The 14,731-nt window shown below is 53.6% G+C and overlaps 1 protein-coding gene across 1 annotated transcript; it reads left to right on the top strand.

Annotated features, from left to right (window-relative positions):
* Positions 1-4,495: 4,495 nt before the first annotated feature.
* On the top strand, positions 4,496-7,645 carry Lif (LIF interleukin 6 family cytokine). Its single transcript, XM_042667696.1, has 3 exons — positions 4,496-4,553; positions 6,257-6,435; positions 7,235-7,645. Exons 1-3 carry the CDS (start codon positions 4,535-4,537, stop codon positions 7,643-7,645), a joined length of 609 nt encoding a protein of 202 aa, XP_042523630.1. The 5' UTR covers positions 4,496-4,534.
* Positions 7,646-14,731: the final 7,086 nt, after the last annotated feature.

Below are 14,731 nucleotides of genomic sequence, written 5' to 3'. Positions count from 1 at the left end.
TCTTTCTTTCTTTCTTTCTTTCTTTCTTTCTTTCTTTCTTTCTTTCTTTCTTTCTTTCTTTCTTTCTTCCTTTCTTTCTTCCTTTCTTTCGTACTGGGATTTGCACACAGGGCCTGCTTGTTGGGCTGGTGGGCTATCCCTTGAGCCAGGCCTCCGGTCTTGCTTTTTTTGCCTATCATTTTGGAGATAAGAGTCCAGTGGACTCTTCTGGCCTTACAATGCAATCCTGTAAATCTCCAACTCTTGAGTTAGCTAGGATTACAAGTGTGACCTACTTGTGCTTGACGTGGTGAGGTGTTTTATTTGAGATAGGGTCTCACTAGTTCTTGAACTCGAGAGCATTCCTGCCTGAGTTTCCCAAGGGCTGTGATCACAGGCATGAATTACCATGGCTGGCCCTATGTGTGAACCTTGAGCAAGTACCTTCACTTTCTGTGCCTCAGTTTCCCCAGGTGAAAAATAGAGTAGTTGTGACATTCTAGGAGGGGCTTGTAGGTGCTGGGTCAAAGTCATCTCCCCAGAAGTAAACTAATTTGGTGGCAAAACCCATGCCAGGGGGTCCCGGAAGGCCCCAGGCTGGCCTGCATGCTGGCTTCCTAGAGAGAAGAGGTAAGTTACAGGGAAAGAGCACCCAGAGCTATGAGATGACTGCTCTCCCTCAGGCTGAGGGGGTCTCCATGGGGACCCCAACTGTGCTCTTCACCCAGAGGCTTGTCACCTCCTGTACAGGCCCAGACTTAGGGAGCCAGCTAGGATGAAGTCACAGCTGAACGAGGCCGGGCTGGGACTGCCACTCCAGGGTGGGGCCCCGGGGTCACAGCCCTGGGAGCAGGCAGCCAAGAAGGGAGGCTGCCTTGTGCGGGGAGCAGGGGGAGACACATACACACACACACACACACACACACACACACACACACACACACACGCCCCAGAGGGAGGGAAGAAAACAAACTCCAGCCGTAGCGCAGCCACGTTGCAGGCGCCTTCCGGAGACTCTGAGAGAGACCCTGTCCGGCCTCCTCCCAAGAGAGGCCCAGCACAGGTGGAGCCCAGACATGGACATGAGAGGGAGGCTGGGCTTGGGGAGCCGAGGGGCCCAGAGCACTTGGGAACCATGGACTAAGTCAGGTACTGTGAGAGGGAGACTGAGGCACGGGGTGGGGGGGAGTGCGCATTGGGGCTGGGTTAATGACTCCATTCTCAGGGTCAGCTAGACCCTGTTCCTACTTCCTGTTTCCTGTGGGGTGGAGCTGAGGTGGGGGTGGATGGTAGTAGTAGGGTCAGCTTCCGGGAGTCGGAGGGCAGTGTGGGCCTGCAAATCCATGAGGAAGGGTGTGGGGGAGAGGGCATGGGAGGTTGGGGGAGGTACAATGGGCACTGGGCACATCAGAACCCTTAGAGATTTGGCCTGGACCCCTCAACTAGATTTGAGATGTCAGTTAAGGTAGCCAGGCCAAGTCCAGCGGGTGTCAGACATTTGGGGACCATGTCCATGGGACGAGGGAGGGACCCGGAGTTCATGATCTGAGCCATCCTTGTGTGGGAACTGGGGTGTCTTGGAATCCAGCCATCCCCCCTCCTGGCCCCCTAGGAGGGTGTAAAAAACAGTCCACCCCCCCTGAGGGGCCCCCCACAGCACCCCCAGGGGAGGAAGAGGTTCAGCGCATGGGGGTGCAGGGAGATGGGGGGAGAGGCGCCAGGGCTTTACAGCTTCCTTCCTGCCAGCAAGTGCCGCCTGGGATGGGCATTTTATCCCCACAGCACCTGCCAGGCGTCCTCAGGAGCAGGGGATGGGCAGGGTGTGTGTGTTCAGGGCGGGCACAAGGGCGGGTCCTGGTGCCAGGAGGGAGGAGCAGGGTAGGTCTGCAGTGTGCCCAAGGGGCAGGGGGCTGGCCATGGTGCTGGGCCCAGCGGTGATGCGGCCAGCAAAGCTGTGAGCACTCCCTAGTCCTGGAAAACTGATTGTCCCACTTGGGTTTGGGGTCAAGGTCGCCCAGGGGACTGAGATACCTCCAGGTGTGGGTGCCTGCAAGCTGGCAGGGCCGTCCTGGGTATGTGTGTTTGCCTTCCTTCCTGCCCTCCCCCCTCATCAATTGTGGGACTTGAACTCAGGACCTGGTGCTTTCCCTGAGCTTTTTCACTCACAGCTAGTGTTCTACCACTTTGAGCCACAGTGACACTTCTGGTTTTCTAGTGGTTACTTGGCGATAAGAGTCTCACAGCCTTTCCTGTCCTGCCTGGCCAACTTTGAACTGTGATCCTGATAACTCAGCCTCCTGAGTAGCTAGGATTACAGGTGGGAACCATTGGCACCTGGCTCTCTTTTCTTTTTCCTTTCCTTTCTTGCAAAATTTAGGATACACACACACACACACACACACACACACACACACACACACACATACACACATGCATGAATGCACACGTGCACATGAACACACACACACACACAAATTAATACCGAGGATTGAATCCAGGGCCTCAAGTATGCTAGGCAACAATTCTACCACTGAGCCATGCCCTCAGCCTCTTTTTTTTTTTTTTTTAAATGCTAGAACTAGGGCTTCAACTCAGGACTTTGTGCTCTCATTTAGCTTATTTGCTTTGTATTTTTTTTTTGTTTGTTTGTTCGGTCGTGGGGCCTGAGCTCTGGGCCTGGGCACTATCCCTCAGCTCTTCAGTTCAAGGCTAGCACTTGAGCTACAACACCACTTCCAGCTTTTTTCTGCTTATGTGGTGCTGAGGAATCGAACCCAGGCCTCATGCATGCAATGTAAGCACTCTACCACTGAGCCACCTTCCCAGTCCTCATTAGGCTTATTTAGCTCAAGGCTGGTGCTTGAACCATACTTCACTTCTAGCTTTTTGGTGGTTCATTGGAGACTAGAATCTCACAGAGTTTTCTGCCTGGGTTAGCTTTGAACTCTGATCTTTAGCTATCAGCCTCCTGAATAGTTAGGATTACAGGTGTGAGCCACAGGCTTTGGTCTCCTGATTTTTGTTTTGTTTTAGAGATAAGGTCTTGCTAAACTATTTTGTCCTCTAGATCTTTCTGACTTCACCTCTAGAGTATCTGAGATTACAGGTCTGAGCCATCACTATTGTCTTTCTATCTCTCTCTTTCTCTTTTGTGTGTATGTATAGGAATGTATCTCTTTGCTGTAGAAAACAGAAGCATTGTAATGAAACACTCTTGCTCACATAGGTAAAATAGGGTGCGCTCAGGACAGCAAGATGGTTGTGGGGTCTCCAGTGTGAGCCTGGAAGTGTGCAGCCAGCCTCCAGCCTCCTGCCCCAGGGCAGCCTGCCCTGCCCTCAACTGCATCCCTCGGCAGTCCCTGCATGCACGTAGGCCTGGTCGCCACCATTCCTGACTGTCTCTCCTCATACCTTTACCAGCCCACCTGGCCATGGCTCCCCCACGACCCTCTCAAAGAGAGGACCCTCACAAAGAGACTCTAGAAGCATCTTTTGGAAGCCACCCTTGTTCTCCAGGGCTCCAAAAGATTTCCCAGCAAGGTCCAGGAAGGCTCCCAGATAAGTCTTAGTGCCCACAGTCATCCATCCTGCTGGACTCTGAGGAGGAGGAAGCTGGGGTCTAATTTGGGGTCTGAAAAGGGGTCCCTTTCAGAATAGAAATATTGAATCCTCTTTCCAGAACTCCCTCCAAAAACCATCTCAGGTTTGCTCCCACCCCATCATCTCAGCCCTGCCCTCGCCTTATGATATAGAGATGGTCGTCAACAGAGGGACAGGCCGACGGTGGCCAGGGGTCCTGACATTCTTGGACTCCCAGAAAATCTGCTCCCTTTGGATTTCCCTCTTTGCCCAGTGGCAATGTGAACGCTTCGAGCACCCAGGCCCTGTTACTTTATTACACTGTGTAAAGTCCAAGCCAGGCCCCAGCCCCTCTTCCTGGAAGCTGCCTCTCTACCAAGCCCTGGCCTGTCTCCTCCTACCACCCCCCCCCCCAAGGCCCCCTGATTAGGGGGCCACAGTTACAGCCTCCATCTTCTTCCCAGTCTGTCTCCACCTCCCCAAATCCAGGTGAGTCACAAGGACATCTAGGGTTCCCAGATGGGGGACCCCCACTCTTAGAATGGGCTTGAGCACCTCTCTCTCTCTCTCTCTCTCTCTCTCTCTCTCAAGCCCCTTCCGACAATGTCCAGGGCAAGTCACTTAGGGAAACCACAGGGCATTTTTTTTGTTGTTGTTTGTTTTTTGGGCGGCGGCGGTGATAGACTTCATTATAATTTTATCAATCACATTCTTAAGAGGAAAAAGTTGGCCCTCCCCTCCCCCATCTCCCCCATCCATCCTCCCCCCCCCACTCTCACTTTCTTCCCATTCATAATTTCCTATGATGCACCTCAAACAACTTCCTGGACTGGGGATCCCGGCTAAATATAGCTGTTTCTGTCTTACAACACAGGCTCGCGTATATAAATCAGGCAAATTTCCCATCCGAGCATGAACCTCTGAGCACAGCCGGCACCCAAGGTCTCGTCCAAGGCCCTCTGGAGTCCAGCCCATAATGAAGGTCCTGGCGGCAGGTAAATCCACCCCGCTGCGAGCATGGGGACAAACAACTTGGGGTGCTGAGTGAGCAGCCTCAGGATGGGGCACCCCTCCCCTCCACTCCCTGGCTGCGGACACCCGGCCCCCCGCTGGTACCCTGTGCACCTCCCGATCTGCCCCCAGGCACTGGGTGACCGCATTTAGTCCCAGACACCTCGTGCCTAGCCCGCCCTGGACCTGCAGGTTGGCGGCAGTGAGGGAAGGGGGACCCTCCACACCCCGTCGCTGGCCGACTCCTTCCTTCCTTCTCCTCCTCCTCCTTGATCTGCCACGCTTGCTCTCCACGCTGCACCAGAGCGTGGAGACAGTCACTCTCCCAGAGTTACCCTCCCTCCTTCTCTCTCTCTCTCTCTCTCTTTTTGCTTCTTTCTTTTTTCTTTCCGCTTTCTCTTTTCCACCGAGTCCCGAGTCCCGGGCTGCTCCATGGGAGGAGCGCAGGGCGGCCTGAGCAACTTGTAAACTCCGGCCCGGGACAGGAGCAGGTGCTGCTGCTTAATGTCTGCTACTAACTTGGAAAAAATCCTGTGCTCAGAGACGCTAGGTGAGAGGAGGATGCGGGTCCCCTCCCTCTCCCCCCAGCCATCCCGGGGTGTGTGTGTGTGTCTGTGTGTGTGTGAGGGGGCTCCACACTGCCTGAGAAGTGAACTTGAATGCCCCACTGTCCTTTCTGTCCCAGCCTGGAGGGATGGGGGTGGGGGGTGGGCAGGAGGTTCCCAGCTTCACTGGTGGGCTCACTTCAGCCCCTTCTCACCCCTTCCCACCTTCTGGAAGGGGGTGATCTGGGGGGGGGGCGTTGCTTGAGAATGAAAGGAGGGGCAGGTTCCTCAGGGGAGGGGCATCAGGGACAAGCCTTGACAGCTCCCCGCTCCCCACACCTTCCAATTTTTCTTTTCCTTCCCGTCCCTCTCCAACTGGATCACCAGAGCTGACAGGGGAGGGAGGGCGGAGGGAAGGGGAGAGGCGGTCAGGGGACGATCCTCACCCTAACCCAAGACCACAGGGAGCAGACTTGAGGTCTATGATTGTTTTGGGGGTTGGATTGTGGAGACCTGCAGAATCTCAATGGAGGTCCGGATCCAATTTTTTTTTGGGGGGGGGTGGGGGAACAGAGGTGAGGGAGTAGTGGAATTAGGTAGCAAGAGGCCCAAAGGGGGCAGATTCAAATGACAAGCTTGGAGAAGGAAGGTGACAGAAACTCTCAGCCGGCCACCCTGAGGTCCAGGGAGTTGCAGGGTGGGTAGCTGGGGGTGGGGGTGGGGTGGAGAATGGACAGTCCAATCTGGACCAATTTCGGAGGCAGGAAGGCCCTGGCGGGGGGGGGGGGGGGGCTCATGTCCCCTGGCATCTGCTAGACGTGCGGAGGGTTGAGGTCCAGCCAAAGTCTAGCAGTTGTGGCTTTGGAGTTGTCTCTGGGCTGGACTCTTGTGTCCTGGAGGCTTCCAGCAGGTGCTAATGGCTCCAGGCTTATACAGTCCAGCACAGAGCAGGCAGAGGCAGGAAGGCAGCACTGAAGATCTGGAGACTGGGAGACAGAGGCGGCCATGCAGGAATAGGGATGAGGAGGAGGGGGGGGGGAGGAGAGACAGGTGACCCTTCCCCTCAGCCCCTGCCTTGCCCACCCACCCCAGGCCACCCTCCCACCTTCCTGCTCACGTTCTTTCTTCTCGCGTGTTCCCAGGAGTCATGCCCCTCCTCTTTGTGCTGCACTGGAAAGACGGGGCGGCCAGCCCCCTGCCCATCACACCTGTCAATGCCACCTGTGCCACCCGCCACCCGTGTCACAACAACCTCATGAGCCAGATCAGGAATCAACTAGCCCAGCTCAACGGCAGTGCCAGCGCGCTCTTCATCCTCTACGTAAGTCACCTGCAGGCCTGGAGGGAGGGGCTGGCAAAGAGAGGCGGCTGTGCTGATTGGTGGGAGCCCCCTTTTAGAACTGGAAGAACACCCTAGAAGGGGCTTGGTGAAACCACACCCAGATTCCCACAGCTTCCTCCCCATACCTGGCCCATACCTGGCCCAGACTAGAGACTGCAGAATTAGAAATCTTTTCCTAAGGTAGCCTGGATGACAGGTGGGAGCTGGCAGGCTCTCCCAAGGAGCCAGTAGGGCTCAGATGGTCCAGGAATGTTCAAGTGTGGCCCGTGGCTCACACCTGCCATCCTAGCTACTCAGGAGGTTGAGATCTGAGGATGGTGGTTCAGAGCCAGCCCTGGGTAGGAAGATCTGTGACTCTTGTCTTCAGTGAACCACTAGAAAACTGGAAGAGGCACTGTGGCTTAAAATGATAGAGCTCTAGCCTGGAGAGAAAGAGTTCAGGGACAGGGTCCAGGTCCAGAGTTCAAGCCCCAGGACCGACCAAAAAGGAAAAAAAGAAAAGAAAGTGCAAGTGTGTGTGGTGGGTCCCCGCGGAGGTGACACCTGGCAGGCCACATTTCCCTTCTGTGCCCGTAGGGCGGTGGCGATGACAACCACTCATCTTGGCCTTGACCTTGATAGTTAGCAAGTGTGATATGCGCCTGATCGCACTCTGCTGGCTTCTGCTGTCAGCAAGGAGCTAAGTCTGCTTGCCTTTGGTGGGGAAACTGAGGCCTAAGGGCTAGGGGTGACAGGCGAGCACGTCAGTTCCTGACCCTTGTGTCACTTTTCTCCTTAGTACACGGCTCAGGGAGAGCCATTCCCCAACAACCTGGACAAGCTGTGTGCCCCCAACATGACAGACTTCCCGCCCTTCCACTCCAACGGCACCGAGAAGGCCAAGCTGGTGGAACTGTACCGCATCGTCGCTTACATGGGCGCCTCCCTGGGCAACGTCACCCGAGACCAGAAGACCCTGAACCCCACCGCCTTGAGCCTCCACAACAAGCTGAACGCTACCGCCGACTCCCTGCGAGGGCTCCTCAGCAACGTGCATTGCCGCCTGTGCACCAAGTACCACGTGGGCCACGTGGACGTGGCCTACGCCCCGGACACCTCCGGCAAAGACGTCTTCCAGAAGAAGAAGCTGGGCTGTCAGCTCCTGGGGACGTACAAGCAGGTCATCAACACAGTGGCCCAGGCCTTCTAGCCATGGACCCAGACATTTCAGGGAGGAGTGGGGTCCAGATGTGGGGTGCGGTCTGGGGCATGGCGGGGGGGGGGGGCTGCTGGCAGACCCCCCCCCACACACACAAGGGCTCCCCAGCCAAGCAACTCTAGTCGGGTGTGCTGTGATGAAACTTCTATAGGCCGGACCTATGTGCAGCTCCCCCCCAACCCTTGAAGGCAGGGCAGCTTCCTTGGGGAGCTGACCACCAGGGGGTGGGGTTAGGGTGAGATTTCCACCCCCCCCCCCCGTCCCTTTAATTCCTCGCTTACCTTGTGCAGTAAGCAAGCTGTACAAAGTGTCTCCATGAACCCCTGGCCACAGGGAGAGACAGCAAGGGACAGGGGAGGTGCCCAGTGTCCCTTGCGGAGTGGCATCCATTTGTGCCTTTGCTGCCCTAAAGGAAGACTTTGAAAGGCTTGGAGGAGACTCGAGCGGGCTCCAAGGGGCTGCAGAAGGAGTTCTTGTCCTTTTAGAAGTTTTGTGGGTGGAAGATGGAGAAGGGATTTGGGTGGGTAGAGTAGTAGGATAGTGTCTTCTCTTGAGCATGATCAGAGAGAGTTCAGGCCTAGGGATTGTCCGGTTGGAAGGTTCTAGAAGGTCATATGTTCAGGCTCTAGGGGAGGCAGAGGCCACCTTCGGGTCTGGAACAATGAAGATGCTGGAAGGAGGACAGGGCCTGAAAAGCCTTGTTCGTCTTCCCTGCCATCTTTCGGTATATCCTGATACGGTCCAGGGTGGCATGCGTGCAGGTGGGGAGAGCCAGGTAGCGCAGGCAGGTAAGGGGGTTCAGAGAGGACCAGAGTCCTTCTGGAGATGGGTCTAGAAAGGAAAGCCAGGCGACTGGGAGCCGCAGCTCACATCCATCCGAGGCCTGAAGACTCCCAGTGAGGCCAAGTCAAGGTCTTTGAGATGGACCAAGGCCACCTTCGCTCCCTTAGAGCGAGGGACAGCAGAACTTGAGGTCAGGGTCTCAGGAACGTCTGAGGCCGAGAGTTCAGTGTGTCTATTTATTATAATGTTCTATTTATGTTAACTTATTGGTGCTTTCAGTGGTAGAGTTAACCCCCCTTTCTCTGCTCCCCAGTGAGCAGATTTAAGTAACATGTGAGGCCCTCACATTGAGATGAGGGCCGGGACTCATGTACCCTATCCTAGGGATCACAGAGACTGGCTGGAATCCCAGTGTATTGCCCCGCTCTCCCTCCCTCCACTAGACTTGCTTTGGGGTGGGGGTGGGGGGGGGTGTGGCAGTCGCCTCCCGGGATTAGTTTATTGACACGTGGCCAAGCCAAGGCGCCTTCACACTGTGCTCTCTGGCGCCCCCTGGAGGCGTGCTGCAGATGCGTACTGTTAGAACCCAACAGCCCTTGGGGTGAGGTTGATTTCCTTCCTGATGCTCTCTAACCAGCAGCCGAGGGTCTCTGGGATGGCCTTCACCCAGCACCCAACATGCTCCTATCCAGTGGTGGCCTGAACACCCACACACGCAGGAAGCTAGGGCAGCGGGGGCAACTCAACAGCTCCAGAGTGGGGCAGGGCCCTGAGATGCCTGGGAAACAGACTGGGGAGTGGTGGGTCCCTGTTTTTCCTCTCACCCCCACCCATGTCTGGGCTCCCAGGCGGAGAACCCCATCTGATCTCTCTTCCTTTGTGTCCGGGCCAGGCGAGTGGAGCCACGCCCTCCAGTCTGGAAGCAGAGGAGGGAGAGAGGGAGGGAAGGAGGGAGGGAATGAAGCCTGGGCAGCTGTGGACTGCAGTGTTCTGGCTGTTTCTCAAACCTGAACAAGGGTGGGCTGGTCCTGAACAGTTCAGCCAGCAGGATTCTGGTTCTGAGAATGTCTGCTTTCCAATTATTTTTTTTTTTAGTTTGTTTTTGGTACTTTTCTCTAAGCACTTTACCTGGACAGGCAGCAGGCAGGTCCTGAGGCCTGGGGGTGGGGGTGGGGGGCGCTGGGAGCTGTGTGCACACGTCCCACGGACAGACACCAAAAGCAGTGATGTCTTTTCAGGGCTAAATGTGGGTCACGCCCTTGTCCGAGATTGCAGCTTCTCCTCCTCTATCTTCCTCCAGCGCAGTTCTCCTGAGTGAACTTTGAAAGAAAGAAAAGACAAAAAAAAAGACAATTTGTGTGAAGGCCAGAAGAGATAGAATTCTGTAGCCCCGGGACCAGTTGGGGGACTTGAGAGATCTCTGGGTCCCCCCTGCAGCCACACCACAGGCTCAGGACCCCACAGAGTCTTGTTGTTTTGTTGTTTTTTTCCCTTTTCCTGCCTGACAAGCCTTGGGCTCAGCCATTGCTTGTCTGCTCAGAGTAGGACTTGATTCTCACGGCTCTTTCTGGATCCTTCCATCAGCTATGTGGAGATGGGGCTGGGAGACAGGCAATGATGCCCTCGGGGAGCTCAGGCCACCCATTTACAGATGACAGACAAGGACAGTCCTGTGGCAGTTAATCAGGATTGGGTCCTTATTTATTATTTAATATTTTTTTGTACTGAACAAAGCACTGCGACTTTCCTTGTCTCCCCTCTTGCTTGGTCCCTAACCCTGACCGAAGCCAGCCAGCCCTTCCTTGCTGGCCCCACAGAGTATGAGGTTAACAGACTTTAGCGCGGAAACCATTTATTTCCCTTCAGACAGTATGGATGTTAGAATAGATCCTCAGTTTCCCCCCTCGCCCCAGACCTCTTTCTGCACTGCTAGTTCAGTGGGGTCCCCCTCCCTTCTCCCCCAAGAGGCCTTAAGGTGTTTCCCCTCCTCCCTTTCTTCTAGAAGGGGGTCTGGTTTGGGGGTGACAAATTCCTCTTTGATGAATGTACCCTATGGGGATGTTTCATACTGACAAAATTATTTTTTATTTATTCAATGTCATATTTAAAATATTTATTTTTTTATACTGAAGGAATACTTTTTTAAAAAGAAAAAAAAAGAAATGAATAAAGAATCTGCTCTTGGCAAGTTCTCTGGAGTGTGTTGATGTGAGGGGATGGACTTGGGGTGGTGGTGGAGCCAGCCTGTACTTTCCCTCCCCCCCACCCCCGCCCTGCACCCCTTGCTGCTCAGCTGGGAGGGGAAGGAGGGCAGAAAGGAGGAGAGGGGTGGGCAGAGGTGGGCTGGGGCAGGGGCTGGTGGGTGGGATTTTGGCCCAGACAAAAGAAGGTAGATGGTGTATAGAAGATGAGGTACCACAAAGACAGGGGTGGGTTGTTCCTGGGAGGGCTGGCGTGTTATTTGATCACAGTAACCCCATTGACTTACACCCACTTAACCAGGGCAGGGTGGGGGGAGGAAGTTGAGGTTCTAAGAGACAAAACCACACACTCAGGGTCATTGGAAGTGTTTGGGGGCCACCCCTTCAGCTCCAAACTTCCCATTCTTTCCCTTTTCACGACACTTCAGGGGTTGGGGAGATGCCAGCCACGCAGGGCCCTGTCACCCAGGAGTGGTCCTTGACCACCCTGGCATCAGGGACCCGTCGTGGGACACAGGCCTACAGAGTAGCGCGAAAGGCGTAAAGGATGCTGGACCGGAGCCAGGGCGGGCCACAGGCCCGCCAGCCTCTCAGGTGGGCTTTTCTGGACCCCACCAGCTCCCACATGGCACGCCGCCCCATGCTGTTCCACACCGGGAGACCCCCTCGACAGCCCCTTTGGAGCTTTCTGAGAGTCCTTTTTTAGGGAACAAATGAGGTTTGAACTGGACAGCTTAAGACCAGGGGTCTCTGAGTGGTCTCAAATATCTCTCAGGCTATGTTCTGGGGTTCAGGGCTGAGGATCCCCACCCCAGGAATAACTGATTTTTGGAACAAAGATCTGTGAGTTACCTACTTATGCCTGAGGCTGTGTGTGTGTGTGTGTGTGTGTGTGTGTGTGTGTGTGTGTGTGTGTGTGCTGCGCACGCTCCCACTCAGGACCTGGGCACTGTCCCCTAACTTTTTCACTCAAGACTGGTATTCTACCACTTGAGCCACAGCTCCATGTCTGGCTTTTTGGTGGTTGAGAGAAGAGTCTCAAGGCCTTTCTTGCCCGGGCCGTCTTTGAATTGGGATCCTCCGATCTCAGCCTCCTGAGGAGGGAGGCTGACAGGTGTGAGCTACTGCACCTGATCATCCTTATCTACCCTTAACCTTTACTTGTCCCTCAGCAATGGCCCGCTGGAAGCTTTTCAAGAAAAACCTAGAAGCTGTGCGTTGGTGGCTTGTGCCTGTAATCCTAACTACTCAAGAGGCTGAGATCTGAGGATCGCGGTTCAAAGCCATCTGGGGTGGGAAAGTCTACGAGACTCTTATCCCCAATTAAGCACCAGAAAACTGGAAATGGTGCTGTGGCTCAAGTGGTAGAGCACTCACCTTGAGCTGAAGAGCTCAGGGACAGCGCCCAGGCCAGAGTTCAAGCCCCACAATGGACCAAAAAAAAAAAAAAAAAGAACCTGAGGCACAAGGCTGGGTCACAGGCCAGAAAATGGCAGAGACTGCTCTACCACTCAAGCCACAGCACACTTGCAGTTTTCTGGTGGTTAATTGAAGATAAGAGTCTCACGGACATTCCTGCCTGGGGTTGGCTTTGATCCTCAGATCTCAGCCTCCTGAGTAGCTAAGATTACAGGCGTGAGCCACCGGCGCCTGGTTGCACCTTACTTCATCTGACATTGTAGAGGCCATCGGCAATGAAGGCCACCCTGTCTGCTTCACAGAGGTGGGACCAAGAAGCAGAGGATAAAGATGTCACGTGACACCTGTGCTTTGGGGAACCCTGCCTGTCCCCCACATTGGGTGATGACAGCCCAGGGTGTCTGATGTCTCTGGCACCTGGTGACCTCTTTACAGGGAGGGTGGGGGCTGTGCAGGGTGAATGCTGACAGTCAGTGCTGAGTTCAAGGCCAGGGCCAGGCTGCTGGGGATGGGCAGGCAGGAGGTCCCCCTTCCCCCCCACAAGATGGCTCCCCCGAGGGCCCATGTCACAGGGCGGATCCAGGAGCCCACCAGCCAGCTCCTGTTCTGGGTCTCTGAGTCTGCCTTGAGATTGGTAAACCAGTGCTTTGCAGTTTCCTGCCCTCTTCCAGCGTCTCTGCGAACATGGGCTGAGGTCTGTCCAGTTGACAGAGGAGAAATGGAGCTCCAGGAGGAGGGTCAAGGAAAACGATCTTTGTATGTGAGGATCAAACACGGGCCTCACATATGTGAACCACAAATTCTACCACTGACCTACACTTGGAGGTGTCTACCTAAGAATTAAAAAAAAAATACTGGGGTTTTAGGAGACCTCGTGGCACAGTGGTAGCAGGTCGGACTCCAAGGAATACTGGAGTTCCAACTCCTGGCCTTGCTCTCACGAGGCTGGTTCTCTACCACTTGAGCCAGGCCTCCATCTTGGCTTTTTGCTAGTTTTTTTTTTTTTTGAGAGGAAGTTGACTAAACTTTTCTGGCCTCACAGCATGATCCTCCGGAGCTCAGCCTCCTGAATAGCTAGAATTACAAGGGTTAGCCACCAGCACCTTTTTTTTTGTAAGTGCATACATATTTTAATTAATTAATTAATTAATTTACTTATTTACTTTTGGGTCTGGTCGTGGGCCTGAACTCTGGGCGCTGTCCCTCAGCTCTTCAGCTCAAGGCTAGCGCTCTACCACTTGAGCCATAGCACCACTTCGGCTTTTTTCTTTTTTGCTTATGTGGTGCTGAAGAATCGAACCCAGGGCCTCATGCATGCAAGGCAAGCACTCTACCACTGAGCCACCTTCCCAGCCCCATATTTTATTTTTAAATTTAAATTTTATTGTAAAGGTGATGACCAGAGGTGTTACAGTTACATGTCAGGTAATGAGTGAATTTCTTCTTTAAAATTTTATTTGAGTGTAAAGAAGCTACAGAGGGGTTACAGTTACGTGAGTAAGGCAATGAGTACATTTCTTGTCAAGCATTGTTACCCCTTCCCTTGTTGCTCTCCCATATCCCTTCCCTCCCTCCTTTTTAAGTAAGGTCTTACAATGTAGCATTAAAGTGGTAACCCTCCCACCTTCTGTAATGCTGGGATTACAGGCATGAAGCACCATGCCAAGCTGCTTTGAGATGTTCTTGATGTTTACTTAAGCTTATGACCATCTTGAGTGTATGGTCAGCAGTGGAAAGGGTCTCTCTGCAAAGGAGCTCCAGTGTTCATGGTAGAAGACATAGAACATGCTCAGATTTGAAGATAATGTAGGCAGGGGACTTAGGTATAATGACACCAAAGAGCCACGTTTTCAGCAGTAAGTTTGACCATCACAACAAGAGTGATGATACAATTATTCTCTGATTTAAAACCCCCCAGTTAACTTCTATAGCAGCTTCCAGAAGGGACCCATGAAAATACTGATAACCTAGAGAATCAGTAACAAGAAAATATAAACAGTTAGAAAACTAAGACCACAGAAAGAAGGAAAATAAACGTTTTAGATCACAAGGGGCCATGTAATTATCGTGGCTGAACTTCAAAGTTCAGACTCTGAGAGTCCTGGCAGCCAAAGGAAAAAGGGAAATGTGATCTTGTTATATGATTCTCATCATTAGAAAGGAGGGGATTCAGGGAGGAAGGCAGAGTCTGGGACTGGGATCTAGAGGGAATTTTCCCCCCTGGAAACCTACAGCAGGCAACACAATGGGCCCTCACCTCAGCAGTGGGTGAGTTCTTAGGGTATGGGGAAGTATCCTGCAAGAGTCCCCAGTAGAGCTGAGGCCTAATATACAGAGATACCCCAAATGTATTCCACAGGGGCCAGGACAGCCCAGACGTACTGGGGCTCTGGCTCTACCTACGGCGAACTTTGGAGTCTTGAAGGTAGAGAATAGGTAACGTGTACCTCAGGTGGAAAAAAATCCTGTTTTTCTTTTTTCTTTATTTTTACTAAAGCATCAGCTTGGTTTTCTTGTACTTGCTTAGGCTTAGCTTGCTTGCTTATTATGTCGCATTGTTACCACTTGAACCACACCTCCAGTCTGGCATTTTGCTCGTCACTTGGAGACAGAGTTTTGTGGACATTTTCTGACCAGGCTGGCTTCAAACCACAACCTTCTGGATTTTCAGCCT

Source organism: Dipodomys spectabilis, unplaced genomic scaffold, assembly GCF_019054845.1.
Source record: "Dipodomys spectabilis isolate Male_0828 unplaced genomic scaffold, ASM1905484v1 ptg000416l, whole genome shotgun sequence".
NCBI classification, from domain to species: domain Eukaryota; kingdom Metazoa; phylum Chordata; class Mammalia; order Rodentia; family Heteromyidae; genus Dipodomys; species Dipodomys spectabilis.
This window is presented reverse-complemented; position numbering and strand designations above follow the sequence as displayed.

Bases quoted from the DNA above. Each gene is read 5' to 3' on its own strand.
- Lif (XM_042667696.1), top strand. The intron at 6,436-7,234 runs GTAAGTCACCTG...TTTTCTCCTTAG, and splicing joins GCGCGCTCTTCATCCTCTAC to TACACGGCTCAGGGAGAGCC.